Here is a 13,445-nt window from a genome sequence, read left to right on the forward strand (position 1 = left end):
TTTATTTGCAATTAATGATTTGTGGTACATATTTGCCACATTGTTAGCAATTTAAGATATTAAAATGTCTTAATTTTAATCAACGCGATTGTATAATATAAGTGATGACAATCAACTTAATTTTCAGTTTGATCAACTGTTTGACGCCATCATATAGGTTGCATTTCTGTTCCAATTCACTAACAGTTTGAAAAGATAACTCGTGTATTGCACACCTGCCCAGACTAGATATTAAGTGGCATTTTATTTATAGGCTATGGAATATGGACATTCAACCAAGAGGTTTGTTTTTTATTTAGACCAACAGAAATTAATATGCAGGTTCAAATTGTGTTCATCAGTATGCCACTTTGAGTGACATTCCACTATACTGTGGCTTTATTGATGAAAGATACTGTGTGATACTTTTTAATAAACAAAATCCAATGGTGTTCAAAAGTTCTTAATACTTGCTTTAATATAGTAAATTTAAAAAATTGCAAGTTAGCGAAGCAATAAAATGATTTTTTTAATGCAATAGGCAAGTATATATTCACGTGTTTTTTTTAGTGAAATAAAATTGCACTTGAAAAATTGTTGGCATGCAAGTTACACAAAATGTCACTTTTAAATATGCACGAGAGAACTCTTATTTCCTAGTATTCGAAATTGCATACTGGAAGAAAAAAACACTTAGTATAAATACTATACTTTTATTAAATATTTCATTTGTACAGCGTTCCAACATATGTACTCAACTATTCCTGCATTTATATTTACGTTACAGTTGAAGCATATGCTAGTTACAGTTACTTAGGTGATCAAAAACATCCCCTTTCATTGAGGGTGTACCCTTTTCTTGGCAAGTTATATACTTCATATGTACACAAACACACACCAATTATTCTTCTATGCTTTCTCCAAAACAAACCAACTTGATGAAGGACACAAGATGTGAATTTTCACAATTTCACTGGTAATTGTGAAAATTATACTTTAAAAAAGTTAGCTTGCCTTGAAGAATATTGTCAAAGGCCTGTAAACAAGACTGTCCAATTATATTTACTTGTGCGCAAGGAGCATTAGTTTAAAAAAATGGAGACTTTGCTCGAGTAGAGCGTAATCTCCTACAAATATAGTAGTGCATTATAGAACAGAGTCTAAAATTAAAACACTAGCCTAAAGCATATTTTTCAAAAATGTTTCAGTACAGTATTGCTTAAACACAGTATAGGTTCTTTGAGGGGAAGGGAAGAGAAAAATGCATTCTGGTCTTTGGTGTGCACTCAGGACCAAGAGAAAGGGATGTGAAGGGCATTTTCCCACTAGGAATAATACAATCATGCTTCAATTTTATTTTGCAATCCAGCATTCAAGTGTGGCGAACAGCTTATTTGATCTTCACACATACAATAAGTCTTTGTACTTGGATCTATTCATACAAAAATACCCTCTTAAAAATAAAGCTGGAACTAAAGCTCAAAGTAGACCAAACATCTGGTGGATTATGCCCCACCCCAATGTGTTTTTTTGGTAAAATGTAAGGCCTCATATCGTCAACGCCACTTTAATTTCCTACCAAGAAAGTAGTCAATGTGCATAATCTATAAGGAAATATATCTAACCTAAACTGTTGACTGTTAAAACCTAAAGTAAGCTAACTTCATTTTTGCATCAAGTTGGGTTAATCTGTACAAAACATGTTCCACAATTAGGAGAGTTCAAAACAAGATTCAGTGCATGCAGCCAACTCCAGTAACTCCACAAACAAATTCAAATTAGAAATAAAAGGAAGACTACTACGGAATTGTTTTGCAGCTCTATTCTGGCGCTTGTGAAAATTAAAGCTATTTTGTTTATCACAATTCTTAAAAAGGGAGAAATTTTCTTTGGAAAAATAGTTTTAACTATATCGTAACTTAATGCAGTATATACAAAACAAAAGGAACTTCTACAAATAGAGTTGCTTAATTTTCCAATCTGGGCAAATGCATTTCAGTACTTTAATACTGTAGAACAAATAACTCCCAAAAATGTAGTTGAGAATCCAACTCCTTCCCAGTCAAACTGCAAGTTTTGATAAAAACTGAAAGTTTCCTGAATAATTTTAAGCAATAATGGTATAATCATCAGAAATGGACAAGCAGCTTGAAGTATCTGTACTGTCTGCCGTTCACCCAAATACTGGATTTATGAAAAAAAGCAATTCTGTTCCAAAGCATTCAGACAGCAAAACCAAACAAAACCGCAATTCAGATCCAACCTCTGAACATAAATGCAAACAATGTGTGCAAAACCAGGAATTGAGTACAAATTATTCTGGTTTACATGTGACTAACAAAATATAAAATGAAATGCCTGTTACAAGCATGTCTATTTAAATATGACATGTACATGGTACATGTAAGTGACAAATTAAGTCATGATATACAGCACCGCTACAATGAAATAAACATGACTACAGGAAAATATTAAAACAAATTACAGTGAACATATCTTTATCAAATGTTACCTGATTTATCATGTTAAAAAGTTAAACATGGCTTTAATCACTCCATGGGTTGCACGTTAAAATATTTGATAGCCAATTGTTCTCTACATAAAACTATTCAGAGTAGCTAAGCTAGTCCATCCAAAAATAGTTTTCTGTGCCCTTCGGCCACCAGGAAAATTAATCAGTTAACTATTAGAGGCAAGAAATTAAGTCATAATTCCAAATAGTTTCTTGGGGGCTGCATTTTACATTATGTGGTGGGTGTAAATAAATCAGCAATGATTCTCGATATTTTTACATTTCTTATCAGAAAGGAATACTGAAAATTTAAGATTTTAAAGCAGCAGTGCTGGTGCCCATCTGTGTATGTGGCATCTAATTTAATGATGAGCATGGAATTATTCAACCACCACCATATACCTACAGACCAGGCATCAACACTCAATGTAACAGACCAACAGTCCTTCTGAACTACTGACCTATTGAAGTTGTACTGGAAGAGGCCTTTGCAATTTTTTTTTTTTTCCTGTGTTCAAGGACATTTAGAAAGGTAACTTAAAAAAAACCTTGCTGGCAGTAAACAGACAAAATAGTGGTTTTTAGTATTAAACTTTTGTAGGAACTGAAGAGGGATTATGCTGTGGGAATGGCTAGCCTTTGAGAAGTTGTAGTCAGGAAAACAAGGTCCTGCCAGCAGGAAAATATGGAATAGGATATTTTAGGTTAAAGTGTCCATGTCTTTGAAATAGTTAGTCTGTATATTCTGCTACTATCGACAGTAGAACAGTGATGTCATCTGGTTTACCTCCTGGAACACAAAAAAAACCTGATCAATCATTTGCAATTCGTCAAGTTTTCATAGAAGCAGGCTTTTATCTACACCAGTTAAAAGTATATTCTTCCTCTTTAAACCTCTTCAGATTTTGACCCTTCCCTTCCCCAATATATACAAGGTTCCTGCTAAAATCACAAAGGATCTCAGGAAAAACAAGGTGAAAAATTACAACCATATCATGGCACAACAACATTAAACTTTTGTAAACAGGCTCTTTATAGCCCTTGTTTTTTTCTTTTTTGGATCCCCTATTTGAGCAACTATATTTTCATCTTTAGCCAGAACCAAGAGAATATGGACTGTAGACTTTTAAGTTGTTGTCTTATTCTTGTCTGATATGATTATTAAATTTAATCTCTTACCACACCTCAAAAAAATAATGGTGTTCCTCTACTGACTCACCCAAGAGCTGTTAAACTATTCTTAAAAAGAGTCAAGAATGCATAAACTAGATTTCTAGCCGAGAGTCCAGTACTGGATTACAACAAATTATAGTTTTTAGACCTTTATATGATGTGGAGATAAAATAGCTATTTTGAGTGAGACTGCCAATTGATACAAAATTAGGGAATCATTTTGTGCATCTTAACAATAACTTGTCAGACTTATTTTCAGTGGTATTGCGACCTTAAGAGGCCAAAGGGAAGCTGGTGCATATGAAAATGCCAAAATGGTGCAGCAAAGGTCATGTTCTGAGGCTAAAGTCAAGGCGGCTGGAAGAAGCTACTTTCCAGCTAACAGCAAAATTATACCCAACCAGTGTATACTTGATACTGCTATTTGAACAAGGTCCTCAACATGAAAATTCCTCACCTTGAGCACAAAAATTAATTTCCAAATAATCATTCCAATTGTTCCCCGATGTATATCGATTAATATTTTCTATACAAGTAGACACATAGTAATAATTATAGTGTCCTTACCTCGTACATTCAGTCCATTATCACAAGCAAACTGTGCAAATGGCGACATATAGTTTGGATCATATGCTAGTTCATGAGCCTGTTCTGCAATACTCCTTGCTGTTTGCTGAATACTCTCGTAATTGGTCTTCTGCAATTACATTGTCATAATTATATTTAAGTAATTTAAAAAGAACATGATCACACCAAGAATTCCACAGGATTCACTAGCTAGTACTGATGTGGCATATTATACTGTCTAGCACATTCTGGTGAAGCAGAAATGTGCCATGTAAATCAGATTCAGTTCTGATCAACAGAATACAATGGTAAACAAGGCTTAAATAAAATCTAGAATCCAGGTGTACAGAAAATTGCATTTTGCTTAATACTTTTATTACACAGGTCCCTTGTTTGTAGAAATCCAATCTGCTCAAGGAAATTTAGTAGTACATCCCCCAAATCCTAAACAAAAGGAGACACTTTACTAGTGTACAGGATAATGTAATGCCCTCAGAACAGGCATTTGTGTACAATTGCCCTTCCTACGACATTATGTAGACAGCAATGTTTGGGTAGTATTCACCATTCAGGTTGCAGATAGCTATTTTACACACGATATAAAACAGAATTTACAGTAGAATATTTCCTTTTTAAATACAATTATTTATACAAGATTTTGCCCTGTTCCAGAGATAGATTCTTATCCAATAATATAAAATGGGTGGTTTGTTTTACAAATTTTACTTCCAAAGTCTTTGTAGTGCTACATGCTGCAACCTTAGTTAGCCAACCTGTGCAGCTTTAGGGGTGCTACAATTAGCCTCAGTGTCCCCAGACTGGAAAAGAGGTTTCCCACTTTCCATCCTTCTTAATTCTCCAGTAATCCCATTCTAGAAAGTGCACATGTATGATACCAGATGACAACAGTATTGGCTTGGCTGTGATGCTCCCAAAGATCAAATGGGTCACATGGAAGCTCACTGAAAGAATGGCCACTTGATCAAGGTAACTCTCCCTCTCCTCCTCCCTCTCCCCCCACCTCAAAATAAACACCTGCTATGTTTTACCAGGGGTTAAAACAAGTTAAGTTCTGTCTTCACTAAGGAAGACACAAATAACCCCCCAAAAATGCTAGGGGACCGAGGGTCTAGCGAGAAGGGGGAAACTGAGGGAAATCCTTATCAGTCAGGAAATGATGTTAGGGAAATTGAAGGGACTGAAGGCTGATAAATCCCCAGGGCTGGATAGTCTGCATCCCAGAGTATTTAAGGAAGTGGCCTAGAAATAGTAGTTGCACTGGTGGTCATTTTCCAACATTCCATGGACTCTGGATCAGTTCCTATGGATTGGAGGGTAGCTAATGTAACTCCACTTTTTAAAAAAGGAGGGAGAGAGAAAACAGGGAATTATAGACCGGTTAGCTTGACATCAGTGATGGGGAAAATGCTGGAATCAATTATTAAACATGTAATAACAGCGCATCTGGAAAGCAGTGACAGGATCGGTCCCAGTCAGCATGGATTTATGAAAGGGAAATTATGCTCAACAAATCTAGAGTTTTTTGAGGATGTAACTAGTAGAGTTGATAAGGGAGTACCAGTGGATGTGGTGTATTTGGACTTTCAAAAGGCTTTTGACAAGGTCCCACACAAGAGATTGGAGTGCAAAATTAAAGCACATGGTATTGGGGGTAATGTACGGACGTGGATAGAGAACTGGTTGACAGACAAGAAGCAGAGAGTTGGAATAAATGGGTCCTTTTCAGAATGGCAGGCAGTGACTAGTGGGGTGCCACAAGGTTCAGTGCTGGGACCCCAGCTAGTTACAATATACATTAATGATTTAGACGAAGGAATTGAATGCAATAGCTCCAAGTTTGCAGATGACACTATGCTGGGTGGCAGTGTGAGCCGCGAGGAGGATGCTAAGAGGCTGCAGGGGGATTTGGACAGGTTAGGTGAATGGGCAAATGCATGGCAGATGCAGTATAATGTGGATAAATGTGTGGTTATCCACTTTGGTGACAAAAACAGGAAGGCAAATTATCTGAATGATAACAGATTAGTAAAAGGAGAGGTGCAAAGAGACCTGGGTGTCATGGTATATCAGTCATTGAAGGTAGGCATGCAGGTACAGCAGGCAGTAAAGGAAGCAAATGGCATGCTGGCCTTCATAGCAAGGGGATTTGATTATAGGAGCAGGGAGATCTTACTGCAGTTGTACAGGGCCTTGGTGAGACCACACCTAGAGTATTGTGTGCAGTTTTGGTCTCCTAATCTGAGGAAGGACATGCTTGCTATTGAGGGAGTGCAGCGAAGGTTCACCAGACTGATTCCCGGGATGGCAGTATTGACATATGAGGAAAGACTGGATCGGCCAGACTTATACTCACTGGAATTTAGAAGAATGAGGGAATCTCATAGAAACTTATAAAATTCTAATGGGACTGGACAGGTTAGATGCAGGTAGAATGTTCCCGATGTTGGGAAAGTCCAGAATCAGGTGTCACAGTCTAAAGATAAGGGGTAAGCCATGTAGGACCGAGATGAGGAGAAACTTTTTCATCGAGAGTTGAGAACCTGTGGAATTCTCTGTCACAAAGTTGTTGAGTCCAGTTCGTTGGACATATTCAAAAGGGAGTTAGATATGGCCCTTACGGCTAAAGGGATCGGGGGTATGGAGAGAAGGCAGGGGTGGTGTACTTTGGTTGCATGATCAGCCATGATCATATTGAATGGCAGTGCAGGCTCGAAGGGCTGAATGGCCTGCTCTTACACCTATTTTCTATGTTTCTAAGTGCATTGTTTGAGTATTTCAAACTATGGGGCCATTGGATAAATTGCTAACACTCAATGAAAATTAGACAGCTTCGGATACAAGATTGTATAATGCAGAGGACACTTCGTGTGTGCGATTATTTGGAGATTTGTTTGTAATTTGTTAATTGTTATATGCCAGAAATCTGTCTGGTGAAATGTCAAATCAATAATGGCTAGCCAGTTGCTGAAAGCTGCCAGATGCTGTGTTCTTAGATCAACTAATACAGCTGCCAAAAAAGCAGAACCACCCACTACTGTCCCAGTTACTATTTTACCGTACAGCATTTCCCTGTACATTGTTTTTAGATCATGGATTCGTTGATCCAACATTTCATATTTTCCAGTTGGAGAGGCGGGGAGACTATTATGCATTCCAATTCACAGCATTACTGCTAAATCAGGTAATGGCTAGCTCGGAGGTATGCAACCTAGCAGACTTTGCTGAAATCAAGTGTGATTGCTGCTGGTGGGTAGCTTGGTACTTCTGAAAAGTGTTAAAAAGCCCAAACCATGACACTCAACATGAGTCACAGGTTCAAGAAGGCAAGTGTTTTTTTTTAAAGCTATAGTTGCAAGACAAAACCAGGCTGATGTCTGGGAGTGGCGGCTTTCATGCCAGACAGCACTACTTTGTCTCTGCTATTCCACAACTAATTTGAATAGTAAACAATTAAAATAAGGACTGCCATATTACTTTTCATATCGTAACCAATGCTATAATAGAAATAATTTATAGAAGACAAGTTTCAGTTTAGCTAAACAGCAAGAACTTGCATTGGGTTTACTGGTAGTGGTGAAACCATGGTTCAGCAGTCTCTAGTATCGGATTGTACCATGTGAAATATTTATGCCAGATTGTTCAAGACTTTATCTTGATAGTTGACTACTCTAATGCTCTCCTGGCAGTCTCTCATCCTCCACCCTCTAAATTTTAGCTAATCCAAAACTCTGCTGCCTGTATTCTATTCTGCACCCTGTCCTGCTTCCCCATCATCCCTGACCTCGCCGATATAGTGGCTTATGGTCTCCCAATGCCTCAAATGTAAAGTTCTCATCTACATGTTTAAATCCCATCGTGACTCTCTTTTCTCTCTCCTTATTTCCTCAACCACCTGCAATGCTTAAATAAAGACTACAAAGGTATGAGGGCAGAGTTGGCTAAAGTGGACAGGGAAAATAGATTAAAGTATGGAACGGTTGATGAGCAGTGGCAGATATTTGAGATATTTCATATCTTGCAACAAAAATATATCCCAATGAGAAAGAAAGACTAAGAGAAGGGATAACCATCTGTGGCTAACTAGTATTAGTATTGGGCAGTCCCTCGTATTGAGGATGACCCGCTTCCACACTAAAAAGGGATGAGTTCACAGATGTTTCAATGAGTGACCTGACAATCTAGGTCCCAACTACATACTGAAGGGTGGAAGGTGCCTGTGTGTAGATTCTTTTAACGTGGGGTGGCCATTGCACACCAGCTACCCCACGGGCTTGACAGAGCTAGGTCTTGATCCAGTGGCAAGGGGTAACCAAGACGACTGGAGACCAAGCTCTGCGCACGGACATGCTCCTACTATCCATAGATCACAGTGTGGGCTGGCCAGTGTTGCCCCGGGCCCTCACCTCTTCTGGGCCCCCTCGCCTCTCCTGGGCCCCGATCTCTTACTGCTCCTCCGCCCCGATCAAAAATGGAGCAGTCAGTAACAGAATATCAATTAAGTCTCCTATTATCTTGGGGACATCAAATAATGACACACTTATTTGAAATATCAAAATATTAACCCTTCAACTAGGTTGGAGTTTATCAGCAGAAACAAACATCAACTAACAGAATGAACACGATTCAGTAGGGATGTGAACAACAGCAGAATCCAACTCCTGCAGTCACTTGTGAACTCGCTGGTGTCTCAGCAGGTTGGGTGACTGAGTGAATCCCTTCCCACACACTGAGCAGGTGAATGCTCTCCCCAGTGTGAACTTGCTGGTGTTTTAACAGGTCAGATGGAAATAAGGGATGGTATCAAATTGAAAACAACGGCATACAATGTGGCCAAGACTAGTGGGAGGCCAGAGGATTGGGAAACTTAAAAGCCAGCAAAGAACTAAAAAAAAGATAGAGAGAAGATAGATTATGAAAGTAAACTAGCATGAAATATAAAAACAGATAGTAAGAGTTTCTAAAGGTACATTAAAAGGAAAAGAGTGGCTAAAGTAAATATTGGTCCCCTAGGAGGACGAGACTGAGGAATTAATAATGAAGAACAGGAAAATGGCAGAGACGTTGAACAAATATTTTGTATCGGTCTTTACAGTAGAAGACACTAAAAACATCCCAATAGTGGATAATCAAGGGGCTATAGGGAGGAAGGAACTTACATTCACTATCACTAATGAAGTAGTACTCGGTAAAATCATGGGGCTAAAGGCGGACAAGTCCACTGGACCTGATGGCTTACATCCTACGGTCTTAAAAGAAGTGGCTACAGAGATAGTGGATGCATTGGTTATAATCTACCAAAATTCCCTGGATTCTAGCGCGATCCCAGCAGATTGGAAAATCGCAAATGTGATGCTCCTATTGAAAAAAGGAGACAGACAAAAAGCAGGAAACTATAGATCAATTAGTCTAACATCTGTCATTGGGAAAATGCTGGAGTTCATTATTAAGGAAGCAGTCGCAGGACATTTGGAAAAGCATAATTCAATCACGCAGAGTCAGCATGGCTTTATGAAAGGGAAATCACGTTTGACAAATTTGCTGGAGTTCTTTGAGGATGTAACGAGCAGGGTGGATAAAGGGGAACCAGTGGATGTGGTGTATTTGGATTTCCAGAAAGCATTCGATAAGGTGCCACATAAAAGGTTACTGCACAAGATAAAAGTTCACGGGTTGGGGGTAATATATTATGGATAGAGGATTGGCTAACTGACAGAAAACAGAGTCAGGATAAATGGGTCATTTTTCGGTTGGTAGTGAGTAATGGGGTGCCGCAGGGATCGGTGCTGGGTCCTCAACTATTTACAATCTATATTAATGACTTGGATGAACGGGCAGAGTGTAATATAGCCAAGTTTGCTGATGATAAAGATGGGTGGGAAAGCAAATTGTGAGGACACAAAAACATCTGCAAAGCAATACAGACAGGCTAAGTGAGTGGGCAAAAATTTGGCAAATGGAGTATAATGTGGGAAAATGTGAGGTTATAGAAACATAGAAATTAGGTGTAGGAGCAGGCCATTCGGCCCTTCGAGCCTGCACCACCATTTAATAAGATCATGGCTGATCATTCAACCTCAGTACCCCTTTTCCTGTTTTCTCTCCATACCCCTTGATCTCTGTGGCCGCTAGGGCCATATCTAACTCCCTTTTGAATATATCTAACGAACTGGCCTCAACAACTTTCTGTGGTAGAGAATTCCACAGGTTAACCACTCAGTGAAGAGGTTTCTCCTCATCTCGGTCCTAAATGGCTTACCCCTTATTCTTAGACTGTGACCCCTGGTTCTGGAACTCCCCAGCAACGGGAACATTCTTCCTGCCTCTAACCTGTCCAATCCCGTCAGAATTTTATATGTTTCTATGAGATCCCCTCTCATTCTTCTAAACTCTAGTGGATACAAGCCCAGTTGATCCAGTCTCTCCTCATATGTCAGTCCTACCATCCCAGGAATCAATCTGGTGAACCTTTGTGTATTTCCTCAATAGCAAGAATGTCCTTCCTCAGATTAGGGGACCAAAACTAAAACAATATTCCAGATGTGGCCTCACCAAGGCCCTGTACAACTGCAGTAAGACCTCCCTGCTCCTATACTCAAATCCCCAGCTATGAAGGCCAACATGCTATTTGCCTTCTTCACCGCCTGCTGTACCTGCATGCCAAACTTCAATGACTGATGTACCATGACACCCAGGTCTCATTGCAACTCCCCTTTACCTAATCTGTCACCATTCAGATAATATTCTGTCTTCCTGTTATTGCCACCAAAGTGGATAACCTCACAGTTATCCACATTATAATGCATTTGCCCACTCACCTAACCTGTCCAAATCACCCTGCAGCCTCTTGGCATCCTCCTCTCAGCTCACGCCGCCATCATCTGCAAACTTTGAGATATTGCATTCAATTCCTTCATCTAAATCATTGATGTGTATTGTAAATAGCTGGGGTCCCAGCACTGAACCCTGCGGCACCCCACTGGTCACTGCCTGCCATTCTGAAAAGGACCCGTTTATTCCGACTCTCTGCCAACCAGTTCTCTATCCACGTCAATACATTACCCCCAATACCATGTGCTTTAATTTTGCACACTAATCTCTTGGGTGGGACCTTGTCAAAAGCCTTTTGAAAGTCCAAATACACCACATTCACTGGTTCTCCCTTGTTCACTCTACTAGTTACATCCTCCAAAAATTCTAAAAGATTTGTCAAGCATGATTTCCCTTTCATAAATCCATGCTGACTTGGAATGATCCTGTCACCGCTTTCCAAATGCGCTATTTCATCTTTAATAACTGACAGAAAAAAATACAAAGGCAAATTATAATTTAAATGGAGGAAAATTGCAAAGTGCTGCAGTACAGAGGGACCTGGGGGTCCTTGTGCATGAAGCACAAAAAGTTAGTATGCAGGTACAGCAAGTAATCAGAAAGGCAAATGGAATGTTGGCCTTTATTGTATAAAAGCAGAGAAGTCCTGCTACAACTGTACAGAGTTGGTGAGGCCACACCTAGAGTACTGCGTACAGTTTGGTCTCCATATTTAAGGAAGGATTTACTTGCAATGGAGGCTATTGAGAAGGTTCACAAGGTTGATTCCAAAGATGAGGGGGTTGATTTATAAAGATAGGTTGAGTAGGTTGGGCCTATACTCATTGGAGTTCAGAAGAATGAGAGACGATCTTATCGAAACACAAGATAATGAGGGGGTTCGACAAGGTGGATGCAGAGAGGATATTTCCACTCATAGGGGAAACTAAAACTATGGGACATAATCTCAGAATAAGGGGCCGCCCATTTAAATCTGAAATGAGGAAAAATTTCTTCACCAAGGGTTGTAAATCTGTGGAATCCTTTGCCCAGTGAGCTGTGGAGGCTGTGTCATTGAATATATTTATTGCAGAGATAGACAGATTTTTGAGTGATAAGGGAGTAAAGGGTTATGGGGAGCGGGCAGGGAAGTGGAGCTGAGTCCATGTTCAGATCAGACATTATCTTATTAAATAGCGGAGCAGGCTCGAGGGGCCAGCTGGCTTACTCCTGCTCCTCTTTCTTATGTTCTTAAAGCCTGAGAAACACGCCTTTCATCTTGCACTTGTGCATCCTCTACTTTTTAACCTACTACTGACAGACACGTACTCAGCTGCTTAGGCTCATACTCCTGAATTCCCTTCCTAAAGCCTCCGTCTCCTCCTTCAAGGCCCTTCTTAAAACATACCTCTGTGACCAAGATTTTGGGCACCTCACCCAATATCCTTTGCATAGACATTCATTAAAAAAAAATACATCTGTAAAACATGTTGGGACAGTTTTCTACAAAGAAAAATAGATTTGCATTTATATAGCGCCTTTCACGACCTGAGGACGTCCCAAAACACTTTACAGTCAATTAAGTACTTTTGAAATGGAGGAAACAACAGTCAATTTGTTCCCAGAAAGCAGTGTGATAATGTTTTTAGTGAAGTTTTGAGGGATAAATATTGGCCAGGAGACTGGGGATAACTCCCCCGCTCTTCTTTGAAATAATGCCATGGGATCTTTTACACCTACCTGAGAGAGCATAAGGGGTCTTGGTTTAATGTCTCACCCGAAAGACGGCACTTCCGACAGTGCAGCACTCCACTGGAGTGTCAGCCAAGATTTTTGTGCTACATTAAAGATGCTATATAAATGTAAGTTGGAGCTGTATTTGTCCCATTTCCCATCATAACTTTATGCTGAATGTCAAATAATCACTAAATAACTAGCATCTTAGCAAATAGAAAGCTTTTTTTGCTGTACAGTATTTAATATATTCCAGACTGTTCTACAAGCATCTAAGTTTTACATTTAAATATGGTAAAATCAACTACTTTAGTGGCACAAATATGAGAGCTCATGCTTCACATCAGGTGAACAGCTGTAGTAAGAAGGTATTTTGACATTAAACAGACTTATTAAACTGAAAATCCAATAATTGAAGATTTCATGGATTGCCACTCAATATCCAATAAGCTAATGCTCACGTTGTACCCGGCATGAATACATAAAATATAGTAAATGCATTTATATGTTTAGAAGCTGTTTGGGGGAAGAGAGATCCAGTTAGTAAATTGAGCTGAGTGATGCCGAGCAAGAAAACAAGAAAATCATACATTATTAGAACTTGCATTTTGCATGGATAACATTTTCTTCCATGGAGTCTCTGAAGCTAAGC

The 13,445-nt window shown here is 39.3% G+C and overlaps 1 protein-coding gene across 1 annotated transcript in view; it reads right to left on the reverse strand.

Annotated features, from left to right (window-relative positions):
* Window positions 1-676: 676 nt before the first annotated feature.
* LOC139268958 (protein phosphatase PTC7 homolog) overlaps window positions 677-13,445 on the reverse strand; it is a 58,260-nt gene continuing 45,491 nt past the window's right edge. The window contains exons 5-6 of the mRNA XM_070887851.1: window positions 4,232-4,361; window positions 677-3,281 (exon numbers count right to left, since the gene is read on the reverse strand). Coding sequence (XP_070743952.1) covers window positions 3,223-3,281; window positions 4,232-4,361 — 189 coding nt within the window. The 3' untranslated portion in view covers window positions 677-3,222. The remainder of the gene's footprint in view (window positions 3,282-4,231; window positions 4,362-13,445) is intronic.

This window comes from Pristiophorus japonicus, chromosome 8 (assembly GCF_044704955.1).
Source record: "Pristiophorus japonicus isolate sPriJap1 chromosome 8, sPriJap1.hap1, whole genome shotgun sequence".
Taxonomy (NCBI): domain Eukaryota; kingdom Metazoa; phylum Chordata; class Chondrichthyes; family Pristiophoridae; genus Pristiophorus; species Pristiophorus japonicus.